At 40.3% G+C, this 14,316-nt stretch overlaps 1 protein-coding gene across 1 annotated transcript; it reads right to left on the bottom strand.

Annotated features, from left to right (window-relative positions):
• Window positions 1-1,633: 1,633 nt before the first annotated feature.
• Window positions 1,634-4,959, bottom strand: LOC146610823 (PAN2-PAN3 deadenylation complex catalytic subunit PAN2-like). Its single transcript, XM_085345091.1, has 12 exons — window positions 4,693-4,959; window positions 4,430-4,599; window positions 4,224-4,341; window positions 4,025-4,102; window positions 3,692-3,947; window positions 3,262-3,550; window positions 2,988-3,084; window positions 2,747-2,857; window positions 2,496-2,615; window positions 2,274-2,402; window positions 1,961-2,160; window positions 1,634-1,835 (listed from the first exon to the last, which is right to left on the bottom strand). The coding sequence occupies exons 1-12, from the start codon at window positions 4,957-4,959 to the stop codon at window positions 1,634-1,636; spliced, it is 2,037 nt and encodes a 678-aa protein (XP_085201217.1).
• Between the last annotated feature and the right edge of the window lie 9,357 nt (window positions 4,960-14,316).

The raw sequence follows: 14,316 nt of genomic DNA, 5'->3' as shown, positions 1-14,316 counted from the left end.
GTTTTAAATACTTGAGTCAGATTAGCTGAACTACTGAAAATATGTATTAGGAATATTTAAAATTGTTTTTGATCCTATATTATAATAAATGATGGTATCATAGCCAGACTTACCTCACTGAGCTTTACAAACTCAGTGTCCAGCCCCACCAGGTCACCAGCCTGCGGCATCTCACTGACTGTGAGTGGGATGAAAGTCTTGTCTTGCTCTGCTTCTCAGTCCGATATAAGTCAGATTTGACTTCAGACTGATTGTGCTGACACTCACTGCGGAGGTCGTATTTGGTGTGGTAGTTTCTCTTGGCGTAACACAGGATGGCTGGCACTTTCCAGCTCACATCAAACTGTGCAGCCTCAGTCTGAAAACAAAAGGAGAAACATTTTTAAATGACTGCACACATTAAAGTTAGCATGAATAAACAAGCAGGAATCTTATCTAGGATCCTTACCTGCTCAATCGGCTCAATGAGGAAGTCATTGAAGAGGTACCACTGCTGGCGAGAGACTCCCTGAAATAATAAAATCATTTTGAATGTTAAAAATGAAACTTTTTGTAGTCAGCAGATGTCAAACTTTTCTTATCTAAGCGTCGCTCACCTCTTTTCTTTGATGGTAGGTCTCACCCACTTTGATGTGTGCGACCAGATTACCACCCGCGCCAGTGTCCAGGATGTGCGGCACCGTGGCCACCAAGTCATACAGAGAAGCTCCCTCCGCCTGTTCAGCAGCACTTAACTAGTAACAGAAAGTGCAAATAATTGTAAGATAAACTTTTTCATTTCACAAAATTCATGTGTTACAGAAACAAAAACACTAAAACCAACCTATAGTTCAATATCTACAGATTAGTGTAATAATGTTTTAAAAATATTGCTCCTGGAAATATGGTTTTAATCTTGAAGTGAAATTTTAACTTGGTGATGAAAAGTTACTCAATTATTTCTTCAAGTGCAAAGATCAGCTGAAAATCTAAAGTCCTCACCTCCTCGCCCTCAGGCCAGCTGCTGATCTCCAGTCTCTGACTTTTGCTGAGGGACATCTTGAGAGTGGCGGGGATCCACACGTGACGCTGATCCTGATCTGTCTTCTGCATGGATTTGTTGAAGGTGTACTATAAAAACAGAAACATGGGCAATCATGTAAATAATGAACAGATAAATCAGTTTCTTTGTTTCTTTTAACTGTATTTAAACACGGTGAATCAGTGGCTTACCTCGGCCTGAACCTTCCAGAATTCGGCCTCTTTGCTGCTGTTCACCTCACAGTTTATCACCAAAACATCTGGGAGACGTCGAATGTTGCGTGTCTGCACCTACAGTGTAACACAAAGAAATGATTACCCTGCACAACAGGTAACAATCAACCATAAATGAATTGTTATTATGAGTGAATGAAAGCTGTAACTCACTGTGGGCTGATACTTGTCACAGTTTCCACACCATGTGTGAGATCTCTGCTGCAGGCAGATGCTTTTCTTCAGGATCTCAGCAAAGTCGTGCTCCTTTATTCTTTCTCCTGAAGTGTCAAAGTACAATGAATATCAGTGTATACATCAAATCAAGCAGATATTTCCCTCTGCTCATTCAAAAACTAAATTAATTCAAACCATTATGTAATCATTAATAGTTCAAGTTTCAAAGACAGAGTAATTCACAGTCACAGATATCCATGCTCTCAGTGCTCTCAGACTCACCTTGAGAGTCAGGGTAATGCATGTTGAACAGCAACATGAGGGAGGAGTAGACTGTTTCTATGCCACAGAGACACGGGCTGCGGTTCTCAACTTCAGAACAAAACAGCTCTCTAATGACAGAGTCGCCAGGGGAGCCCAGAGAACTGCAACACAAACACAAATCACAGTTTCAGAAACCAGAAGGAAAACTCTGCATTTATAAACAAACATAATGATAAGACTGGGACAGTGTCCAGTAAGAATGCAGGTCAACAACGATGTGTTTTACCTGCTCCTGGTCGTCCTGTAGGCCCGTGGATCCTCCTGCTCCTGTGTCTCCTGGAAGAGCTGGTAGAGGATGAAGTGATTCCATCTCTGGATTAAGCGACCTAGCTCGACTGTTCCTGTCGTCTCCTCACAGTTTGAGAGGATCAGGCCCATCTCTTTGGCTTCAGGGACGTTTCGAAGTGCTCTGAGGAAGTTGCTGGCCTTAAGGAAGAAGACATTAGAGGTTACTTTGGGCAGTCACAACAAAATGAGATTTCAAAGTAAGAGCCTTGCAATCCCCAACAGATTGAAAACAAAGAAAGAAAGAAACTTACCTGACATGGATCTCCTTGTGACAAATCCAACATGTGGAAGAGGAAGCCGAGTTCACAAGCCAAACAAAACTCCTTGTGGCACAAATGATTCTGAACAAGGCAGCGAACTGGCTCCAGGAAGTATAACACCTAAGATGCAAACATAAAAGACCCATGGAACATTTGACAAATTGTCTCATATTAAAAATTAAATGTACACATTGTGAATCTTCAGCTTCTTACCTGGATCATGCAGTTACAGTAGGCGTTGGGAATCTGCGGCTCCAGGCCAGCAAACAACGTCCTGTTGTAATGTTTGAAGTCAAAATCTTCCCGTCCACGTTTAGAGTATTTAATTGTCACCTGAAGCACAACAAACACATCTTCGTCACATGTTTGGGAAATCAAAGCTTGTAGCAACACTCTAGAAATTGTTACATGTCATATTTAACTGTATCTCTATGAACACCAGGGTGAAACGTAGCAAGTCCAACCTTTCTGTACTTTTCGGGAACAATGTGAAGGAGCGGCTCTTCATCACTCTCTGTTGGAGATTCAGGGATGTGGTTGTAATAACCAGGTGACTCTTCTTTATTTGCAGGGACCTGCAAACAACAAACAGGAAAAAAAAACTTAAAATACACCACGTGGAGATGGGTTTAACTTTTTTTGTAAATTTATTACAATATTGTAAAAATGACAGTTTAAAAGAGAAACAAGTTTTTTTTTACATACCTGGTTACAGGGGCAGGCAGAAGGATTTTCCACATAACTGTTGAAGCCAACAGTTTCAATAGTTTGTGGGATTTCTGGGTCCATCCCAGGAGCCCACCTGTTAAAAAGAAACATGTTTTAGATGGAAACCTTTAATGGGAACTACGTGAGACTCTAACCATTTATATCAACTGGGGAAGACTCGACATTATCTTACAAACTTTTATTGAATCTGAAAACAATATGTATGAACGCTCTAATGCAAACTCTTCAGTCTCGTTAGTGATTGTGTTACCTTGAGCTGGGTGTAGCCTGGGCAGTGGGGATGGGAGAGCAGGGCTGCAGGTTATGATTCCAGGCCAGCTGAGGCTGTGCATCCACAACGCAGGGCTCTCTGGAGTAGACGTTAAACATAACGTCCCGAGTATCGGACCAGAGACGCACACACCCCCCCGAATCTCCAAAGGCTAAGGCTTGTTTGCTGGATGAGACCTCAAAACTTGTGAGAAAGTGGCCGTTTGTGTTGACGTGGAAAATATCCGCCATGTTGGCGAGGCCAGTGGGCTCACAGAACTGACACTCACCTGGAAAAAGACACAGAATGCAGGCAGTTATAGCAAAGCCACAAATCACACAAAGATTTTGTATGTCACATTTATTGGCCAAACATAGTAAGACTATGCTACAGAAAACTGGACTAAAGAATCCTGAAGCCAGCTTCATACCTGTCTGTGAGATGATTGCGAGCCGTGACGTGTAGGTAGGAATGAAGCGCACAAAGAATGGATCCACATGCACCCAAAGGGGGGTTGCAGCTCGCATCATGCGGAGGTCATACACCATCAGGAAACGTTCATTCAGCCCTCGGCTGGAGAACCCACTCACAGCCAAAAGGTTTCCATGAACATCAAAGTCTGACAGGCCGCCAGGAAATGCGTCAAACTTTTGTGTCCTAAATGTGCGCAAGTCTCGAAGGGTCACCTGTTATCAGCAGAGGGTCAGTGTTAGAGAGATATAAACCAAACCTCATCAAACTGATCCAATCAGGGGATACTTACTTTGCCAGAAGGATGCCCAAAGACGAAGAAACGATTGGTCTGACGCATTATTGTCACTCCAGGTGCCTCCACTGTGAACTGAAAGGACAATCAAGACAGCAGACAGTCAGACACTCGCTGTGAAGTCAGTTGTATGATGTGCCAGTGGTGTAAGCATAGATAGTTGTGGATTTTGATAAACATAAGCCTGGTGTCTTACTTTTTGAGTTTCTTGAAGTGTGTTCATGTCAATTTCAACCACATAGTTTTGTAATCCCCCCATGAGCAGCATGTTATCAGTCATGAGGAGACTGTGCATATCAGCTCCTTCTTCCATCCTGCAAAGCACCAAAAATGGCCATTAATTCAATAACATAAGGAATAATTTCACAGCTTCAGCTCATCAACAGTCAATGTAACACTTACCGATAATCAAACATGACGAGGCCTCCACGAGTGTAACATCTGAGGTTGCACTCAGAAAGGAACAGCACGCCTGTTTCCAAACTCTGTATGTGTCTGATGGCATCAGTTGCGTGCACTTGGAAAGAAGAGTAGTGTGCCATCGTAGGTCCAAGGAAGGATTTTACATGACCCTAAGAGAAGGGCACAAATATTATTACAGAGTGCAACGTTTAAGGTGAATGTAGAAGAAACAAACTCTGCTGAAGCATCATTTTGGCTCTTACCGTGTAGTTTCCCATCCAGAGCATTTCCCGCTGCAGGTCAAAATGTGTTGCAGTGACGGGGATGCCAGCTTCTGAAACTTTACTGTGCAGCTCAGAAAAAATCCCCTTCCTTACGTGCACAGGCTCAGGAACGGTCACAGCCAGCTCCTGTGTGTACACTCCCACGTCTTGGTGGAGGTTTGGATTCAGATATGAGTTCATGGAGGGCTCCAGTCCCCCAGGAGTCCACTGAGGAGACCAGTGAGGAGTCCAGTGAAGAGAGTTCATAGTCCTGTGATGGTTGGCCCAGTATTCACCTAATCTTGTGCTGAGAGCTTCAAAAATCTTCTTCAGCTAAATCAGCCTGCAGAGGAACTGGAACTTCTGTAAATAGTAGTACTTGCAGGTTTAATCCCAATCTCTTGAAATGCAGAAAACTGGAGTCCAGATCTAAAGTCTGATGGATAGAGCCACGTATTTAACCTCCACTGGGATTCAAGGCGGTCCTAAGAGTCGTTGACTGTTCCTGCATTAAACGTTAGGCTCACAGGTTTCAGGGTCTGAATCAAGGTGAGTGCGGCTGAGTTTACATGAATACAGGTGTGAATTCTTTAGGAGACGTGGGCATCATATCATCATTAAGCCCACATTAAGGTGTCAGAGGGGGGTCGACCCAGTTTTTGCCTGAGCGTATTGTTTCTGAATTGCACCAAGATAATGAGTTTGATCAGACTGGGAGGACCTCGTTTAGCACGCTTAATCCACACCTTGATTAACAGCCGTCGTCAACAGGTCGTCAAAAGCACCAAATTCCTTGGTGTCCGAGATGCACCAGATGTTGAGTTTGATTCTTCTGAGCTTCTCCAACAAATTTGCTGCATGTTGGACAACAGTTATGTTACACATATTGTAACAAACTAACCATGATTTAATCAATTAAATGGTCCTTTAGCGTGACTGTTGTTAAAATTCACTGGATTAATGTCAGAGTTCAGTCTTGATCCTGTGTATCCAGGTAGTTGTTGTTCTGAAGTGGTGATCAAAAAGTTGTGGAAATGGATCCATATAGATGAAAAACATTATCATCAGTGGTGAATTCAACATTTCAGTAACAATTAAAATAAAAATTGACTGGATTAATCTCAGAGTTCAACATTGATTAAATGAAATTAAAGTTTTAAACTTTACAGGCTTTATTTTCTCATCCACTTAATGAAAAATACAACTTTTGGTTTAGTCCTAGCTGAAACCATATAATCCAAATTTGATGCTCTCATTGGTTGAGTCAGTTTAATTGAAGCTAATAGTTGACTGTTGATTAAAGATAGTTTCAGCTATTGTCTGTTATCTGTTTCAGTGGTATTGATTAACCTTGGAATGGTGATTGTTTGGTTTTAATTAATAAAGGACCATCAGCACTTATCCAAACTGCATTTGTGTGAATAAAATAAATGACAACCAACATTCAAAAACACAAAAATGAGCACTTTTATTGATTTCATCATGTTCCTGTTTCCATCAGTTTATTCAACAAACTAGTTATAACAAGTTTATGATCTTACAATAAAGACACTTAAGTCATTTTCCTCAGCCTGTGCTTTTCTGGGTCAACTTCCTGTTTCGTGTTTGACCCACTCACCTGTGTCACAGCAATAGAACATGAAAATTTAAGCTTTTTAACTTTTTTAGTAAAGAATTTAACTCATCGGGCGAGGAAATAAACCCTGTGTAGCCTTAATTCAGCTTTTAACATGTTTAGTGTTACTAACAAAGAAAAGATCCACAGACATGATTTGGGCCGAAACAAAAGAAAAAGTCTTTTATGGGGCAGGCTCGTTGGAGACCAGGCGGGGCTCATTTAACCCTTCTGATTCACACCTTGATACCAGCTTGAAACCTGTGACCCTAAAAAACAAAGACAAGCTCAATGACTCTCAGGACCACACTAACCATAAAATTAAACAACAGTTTGTCCCATTTTTGGAAAACATCTTTTGCTTCTGGAGTAAAATAAAACAAATACTATAAAGATTAGTTTCATGTGGTTTGAGCGACTTCCTGTATCTGTCCTTGTGACAGCAGAGTTAGAGAAAGTGTGCAGCAGATTAGTTTGAGTTTCAAACACAATTTGTCTAAATGTTGAAAAAGCCTGAATATTTAAATACTGTTTAAGTCTTCTTTGATCTTTTATTTCACAGTCTGACTTACACTGCAGCTGCCATCTTGTTGCCCTCCAGGAAAAATATAATACATAAATTTGTATTACATGAACATTGCCAAGTCATTTACTGGCTAATAACTTATATTTATCAATTACATTTAGTACATTTAGGACCTCTGAAGGGTAACATCCTCTAGTGTCTCAAAAATGTTTTTACTTGCTGGTTTGACACAACCTGAGCTGTGATCTGATGAATGTTAACATTCAGTTCAACCTTTGTCCCATTTATCTACATTCTATTTCATCCATATGCACAATGAAACAAATTGTTTATACATTTCTCATTTTACTCAGCTTTTCAATCAGGTCCCAATCAGATATTCTTTCATTGATGTTTTGAATATGAGAGAGGTATCGAAATAATAATGATCGAAAGGTTGCACTCCCTCTCTGTCTCTCTGTTTCTGCTCATCAGGAATAATTCTGATCAGTTATGGAACATCAAAACTGAGCTGAACTTGTCGGTCTTGCATTCACTGTAATGTACGGTTATGTTGGTTGTTGCTGTAGTTTCCCTGCTTTGTTGTTCTCTTCTTGCATGTTTTTCCCCTGGCAGGTGATCCAGTTAATTTTAGTGTCTTTTCTCTCTGTTCCATCTATTTTCTTTCCATCTCCTTTGTGGAGCCTCTTCCCAACTTCTCTCGTCTTTCTCTTCCTTGTCCACCGATCTAAAACATGTTTCTTTTCAACAGGTGGGCTTCTGGGATGGACCCAGAAATCCCACAAACTATTGAAACTGTTGGCTTCAACAGTTTTGTGGAGAATCCTTCCGCCTGCCCCTGTAACCAGGTATGTAAAAAAACTTGTTGCTCTTTTAAACTGTAATTTTTACAATATTGTAATAAATTTACAAAAAAAGTTAAACCCATCTCCATGTGGTGTATTTTAAGTTTTTTTTTCCTGTTTGTTGTTTGCAGGTCCCTGCAAATAAAGAAGAGTCACCTGGTTATTACAACCACATCCCTGAATCTCTAACAGAGAGTGATGAAGAGCCGCTCCTTCACACTGTTCCCGAAAAGTACAGAAAGGTTGGACTTGTTATGTTTCACCCTGGTGTTCATAGAGATACAGTTAAATATGATATGTAACAATTTCTAGAGTGTTGCTACAAGCTTTGATTTCCCAAACATGTGACGAAGATGTGTTTGTTGTGCTTCAGGTGACAATTAAATACTCTAAACGTGGACGGGAAGATTTTGACTTCAAACATTACAACAGGACGTTGTTTGCTGGCCTGGAGCCGCAGATTCCCAACGCCTACTGTAACTGCATGATCCAGGTAAGAAGCTGAAGATTCACAATGTGTACATTTAATTTTTAATATGAGACAATTTGTCAAATGTTCCATGGGTCTTTTATGTTTGCATCTTAGGTGTTATACTTCCTGGAGCCAGTTCGCTGCCTTGTTCAGAATCATTTGTGCCACAAGGAGTTTTGTTTGGCTTGTGAACTCGGCTTCCTCTTCCACATGTTGGATTTGTCACAAGGAGATCCATGTCAGGTAAGTTTCTTTCTTTCTTTGTTTTCAATCTGTTGGGGATTGCAAGGCTCTTACTTTGAAATCTCATTTTGTTGTGACTGCCCAAAGTAACCTCTAATGTCTTCTTCCTTAATGTGACCCTGACCAAATGCTACAGCAGCTGGACCCACAACAACAACCTGAAAATGTCAACAGTGCTGCAGGAAAACGATCTCATGCAGCGGAGACGGAGAGCGTTAAATCCAAGGCCCGTTTCACTACACGGGGGAGATTTCCAGACAGCTTCAGCTGACAGAGCTGTGACGAGACGCCCATTAAGCCCGGAGGAAAAGTGAGGCCGAGCAAGACAATGCTGACCTTAACAACTCTGCATTAAAACTGTGCAGGACAGTGACGGACCAACACGGATGATCGGGCAGCAAAAAGGGCGTGCCAGAGACAGGAGGAGTAACTGAGGTCAGGAGGCACCTCGGAATGAACAAAAGCACCAGGAGAAAATAAGCTGAAGGCACAGGTGTCGGGGCTTGGCCAGGAGCTGACCTCTGAGAAGAGCCGAACAGCAGAGCTGTAGAAGGCCGTGGAGCAAAGCAAGGGAAACATCAATGGACTTCAATCTGACTTGTACGGAAAAGACTCTGAGGTTTCTGCCCTCAGTAAGAGCTCAAGGCATCAGAGCAGGAACTGAGCATGGCTCAGAAGGAGCTGGCTGATAATCGAACCCATCAGGCTTGGAGTCCCAGACACAGGACTTGAAATCAGGCCGGAGCTTGCTGGAGCAGGAGGTTGCAAAAACCTGACAAAAAAGCTCCAACAGCAGGAGCAAGCCCTGAAGGAGCTACAGAAGCAAAAGGGTCAAGTTAAGGAGGAGCGGAACAAGGAGAAGATGCAGGACACTGGAGAAAAGCACTGCCTCAATTGGGGCCAGAACCAGTATGGACAGAACTTTGAGCAGCAGCACCAACGGATGCAAACGGACTGAAAAGGAGGAGGGCAGGACCCCAGGGCACGCTTCAGGCCGTGGTTTACCCAGAACACCAGAACAGGAAAGTGATGAACACAAACACCCACACAAACACACACATCCACATGCACTGACTCAGAATGAAGTGAAACACACATATGCACTCGTTGATTGAGTGAGAAATGACACACACACACGTGCACAAATCGAAATGCTGATTCAATTCACTGAGAAATGACACACACATTCACAAGCTTGTGCAATGAAGAGTGATACACACACACACGCTGATGCAATGAACTGGACTTTGGTTTTGCACAACACTGGTCACTATATTCTTCATTTCCGGTTAATACTTGTACAGCTGCTGTTATTGTGTATATATTTATTTAGATTTAGATTTCTTCATACATTCTTATATAGTTCTATATTGTGTATTGTGTATTTTGTTGTACAGTTATTTTATTTTCAACTTTAATTTATATATTTATCTTTATCTTATTCTTCCCAGTTAAATTTACCCTTCATTCTAATTTGTGTTGTACAGTTATTTCATTTTTAACCTTAATTTATATTTTATTCCTTCCTAGTTAAATTTACCCTTTTTAATTTTTCATATTTATTTCCTATCTTATTCATAGCCTTTTCCTTTTTTGTTCTCTTTAGGTCACGAGCAGTTGTCCAAGCATTTCACTACATATCGTACTGTGTATGACTGTGTACGTGACAAATAAAATTTGAATTTGAATTTGAATTTGAATTTGAAGAATGCTTTCCTAACAAAAGCTGCACACAAACATCCAAATACGGAGTCGGTTACAACAACAAGAACCCATTGATTGTTTATTGGTTAAATGCATTTCATGCCACCCAGAGGGCATTTGTGTAGATTTAGGGGACAAGGTCTAAAGCAGTTGGGTTGTGAAAACAATGTCTGTGCGTGATGTCTGTTTATGGCTTAAGGCCTCCACTGAATTGTTTACTGTGCTTCACACAGCCTGATAAGGAGCAGTGGTACAGAGTGAAAATGATGAATTAACGGGGTGAGTTTTATTTTGGAGAGAATATGAAAAGGTTGTGTTGATTTGACTCAGTTGTTTACGTTTCTGCCAAAGCAAAGCATTTGTGTGCAACCAGTGTCCACTATTGAATTAAGTCAATCCAACATGTTTTTGTCAGTGCAAAAAGGAGTTACGGTACCTGTATGCTTACACAATATTGTCCCGGGAGGGAGAAAAACTTTCTGGTGAAGTTTTGGTTGATCTTTGGGTTTTGTTTGACACTAGGTTGATTCTATCAGTGAGGTTTGGATTGTTCTCTTTCTCTAAGAGAGAGAAGGATGGTTTTATGCTTGGACATGTTTGCAATGGGCCCCAGTATTTGTTACTATATGAGTATTTTATTGTTTACGTTTGTTTTTGCTTTTGTTACAGTGCACTGAGATAAGAACATCAGAGAGGTGTGATCCACCGGTGGTGATATTTTGGTATTTTGTGAGTTCCTGATTTAACAAATCAGCTCTTTAATCCAGGCCTGAGAGATTGAACTTTAAAGCGCTATAAAATATTCTTACTGAAAACAGTCGCAAAGTATTTTTCTCCATGATTATAATGGGCTTGGGAGAAATTCACTTATATGGGACACTGATCGAATGAGAAGTCCTGAGCTTAAAAGGATTGCAGCGAGTCAATCCAGTCCAAAGAAGGAAAAAACAAACAAGGAACTGTTTCCTTTAAAATTATGACGTCATCTTGCTGGTGATGGAGCCTCGAATAGGTTGCGCGTGAGACTCCATTATCAGCAATATCTGGTATGAATGTGTGTGGATGTATGCATGTGACTGGACTGTGACGGACTGACGACTAAAAGTTTTAACTGACTTGGTACTGAGACAAAAACGGTACTGACTTTAGGATTAGTAGATGTCCACAGACAATTCACCCAGCCTGTAAAAGAAGGGTGGATGTTTTGTCTTGCTTTGTTTTGTTTTTGCAAGGACAGAGGGTTGACAGAGACTAAGGGGGGAGGCTGTAGCTTCACAGGAGTGTGAACTGCAGACTTAACCCTTTAGTTGCTAAAGTGAAGAAAAGGTTTGATTCCACTCATGACTGAGCATGTTATTATTAACCATGGCGGGCCACTGTAAAGAGCCAATCAACTTTTATAGAGGTAAAAAAAAACAAAAAAAAAAACCTCCATTGAGGTCTATGAATAACAGGGGAATGATAGACTTGCCACACTCAAAATGGAGATATGTAATGATAAACACTGGTCCCCGCCTTTTGGGTGCTTTCTTGAAATAGTCAGCAATTTAAAAGTAAGATAGAACCGACAGGGGCATGTGCTGAGGGGTGGTGCTGCACAAGAACAAGAGCAAGATAAAGAAAAATATTCTGTTTAACTTTGAGAAATTCAAATTCAAATGTACCATTACACTCAGGGGATCAATATGAAGTTCGATATATGCTAATTTCGTATGAAGTACATGACTGGTGACTGTTCTGTCCTGAGCTTTTGTTTTTACAGCACCCACTTGACCACACCAACAGTTTCTCACCACCTAAAAGGAGTACTTGCAAAGAATAGAGAATGGGGAGGAATATCATCAAAACTAGGAAAGGTAAGCCCCAAAGGGGGTGATAACGCCATAACTTTCACTTATGGTCAAATTCTTAAAATGTGTCCCCGAACTTGAAAAATTCTTCAAACATTTAGAGACAGAGTGGAGGTTTAGATAAACATAATGTCACACACCACATAAGGATGGAGCACTTGAATCGATAAGATGGTGCATTGACACGCAGTAAAATGTGGATCATGTTGATTATGTTTATTCCAGTGTGCAGAGCAAGGTTATTATTATTAAAGAAAAAAAATGAAATAACAAAAACTACAAGTGAAAAAACATTTGCGTTAACGGAAATAAAATCAAAACAAAAAAGGAAAACTAACTAAAACTGTAATGAATGTTCACAAAACTAACTAAAATTGACTGGATTTATAGCAAAATGTGTTTAGTTTCATTGATGTGCGCGTGCCCTGCAATAGAAGTCAAGGCAGTACGTTAGTCGAGTCGTCTGTGTTGCTGCTCCGTCCACGCGCAGAATCATGTCAGGAAAAGTCAGGAGAAAGCTCCAGAGTCCAATTTGGGATTACTTTGAATATGACTGTTTTTTTAGATATAGCAAGTGGCTTGTAGTGGAAAGAGACACAATGTCCTCCTGAGGCCCAGGGAAAGAAGAAAAAAAAAAGGAAAAGTATTTTCATTTTTTCTTTTTCTTTTTTCTTTAAGATAAATCAAGTGTTGGGACGGTAAAAAAAACACATTACAAAAACAAAATTGTTTTTAACTAATTTTATTTAAATTTTACAACATGTGCACTACAGTGCACAAGGGGAGTTCATTGATCATGAATGTGAAACTAATAACATTCAAGAGCTATTTAAGAAAATTAAAAGCTCCACTGAAATTTTTGTAAGTAGGATATTAAAACTTATTTATATAACAATATCATAAAAATGTAGATCAGGGATCAACTTAGTAGTCACTGACACTTCACTAGCTGTAAGCCATTGGTTCAGGAACAAGTTATTGCACTGGGCTTTCTATTTCACAAAAGTCAATTCATTTATGATATCTGAGGAAGTACTGTGATTTTTTATTTGGAGACACAAAGGTACATTTGGCACTTCCCACATCTCACATATGTTTTACTGTTGCACCCAACCATTCTACAACTGAAATGCCTTGGACTGTTAACCATTTCAGGCAAGTGGAGTGAACCATATTTTGCTACACTCTCATCTGATTGGGGCTTCCTTTTCTTGATTTTTGGAGAGAACTCTTCATTACTGGTATTATTCAGGTCTTGTTCACATGTTTGTCCCAGGTTTCTCAGCCAAGAGGAGCTTGAACTCCAGATACTGTGAGTTATTTTCGCACATTGAGATCACTGATAACTTTTAGCAACGACGTGATCTTGTAGAAACAATTAGGTGTCATGGATTCAGCTATAAATGCAACTCTTATTTTTTACTTTACTGGAAAACATTTCTGCATTTTACCCATATTTTATTTTTAACTCAAAATCAAAAATTCCAGATTCTCCTACATGTTGGTTTTGGACCAGATAGGACGACAGATTTCAGGTGGCCCTGTGTTTTTCTCTATTACATCTGCCACTGCATCTCGATAATCTTTGTGTGGCTCCTCCTGGGTTCTCACCCTCTCCTATCTGGCTCACATGACTCTCATCTTCTGAAGAATCTATGTCTGAATCTCGCTCAATTATTCTGTTAAGAATTCTCTCCGCCTTTGTTAAAGAGTTGTTTACTAGGAAAAAGTGAAATAAATATAAGTACAAAGTCCTGACGTGCACTAGAGTACACAGTAATAAATTAGTCATTTCCTCTGTGAAACTAAATAAGCTTAATTCTTAAAGACCCCTCACATTATTTACTAGATGTTTATTTTTGAAAATTAATAAAAATCTGAGTTTAACAAAACATTTTAAATGTAAATATCAAGCTTACCTTTCTTTCTTCCAGAAAATGTGCTTGTGGGCATGCCAGCCATTTTGAAAAACAATTGGCAAGGCCACACCCCCACACATGTGATATAATTTTAAAGGTACTGTTGTCCTGTTTAAGAAACATCAGGACTTAGATGAGTGGCAAGTAGAGTATGAGAGCTACAAGCAAAATCTAAATGTGTACTACAGTGCGCAAAAATGAAGTACTGGGTCATCAGGGGGTTGAAGTGCACCTTGAAGTGCACTTGAAAAGCTCACACAAGAAGGTTAACTTAGCTTATCTTGAAGAGCTCATCAGGGGGAGCACACTCCCCCTCCTTGAAGAGCTCCCCCACTCAACCCGCATCCCCAGAAAACAGCTAACACCAGGTAAGGCAGCGTGATGCATCTCAAGACAACAGGACTGGGACATCTAAATAACTGTGTGAGTCAATCGCCTTCAAAAAGTTTA

The sequence above is a fragment of the Diplotaxodon limnothrissa genome, linkage group LG20 (genome assembly GCF_057381915.1).
Source record: "Diplotaxodon limnothrissa isolate DT_005_m linkage group LG20, D_limnothrissa_male_GT1.1, whole genome shotgun sequence".
Taxonomy (NCBI): domain Eukaryota; kingdom Metazoa; phylum Chordata; class Actinopteri; order Cichliformes; family Cichlidae; genus Diplotaxodon; species Diplotaxodon limnothrissa.
Note: the sequence above shows the minus strand (reverse complement) of the source record. Positions and strands in the feature narration are given on the sequence as shown.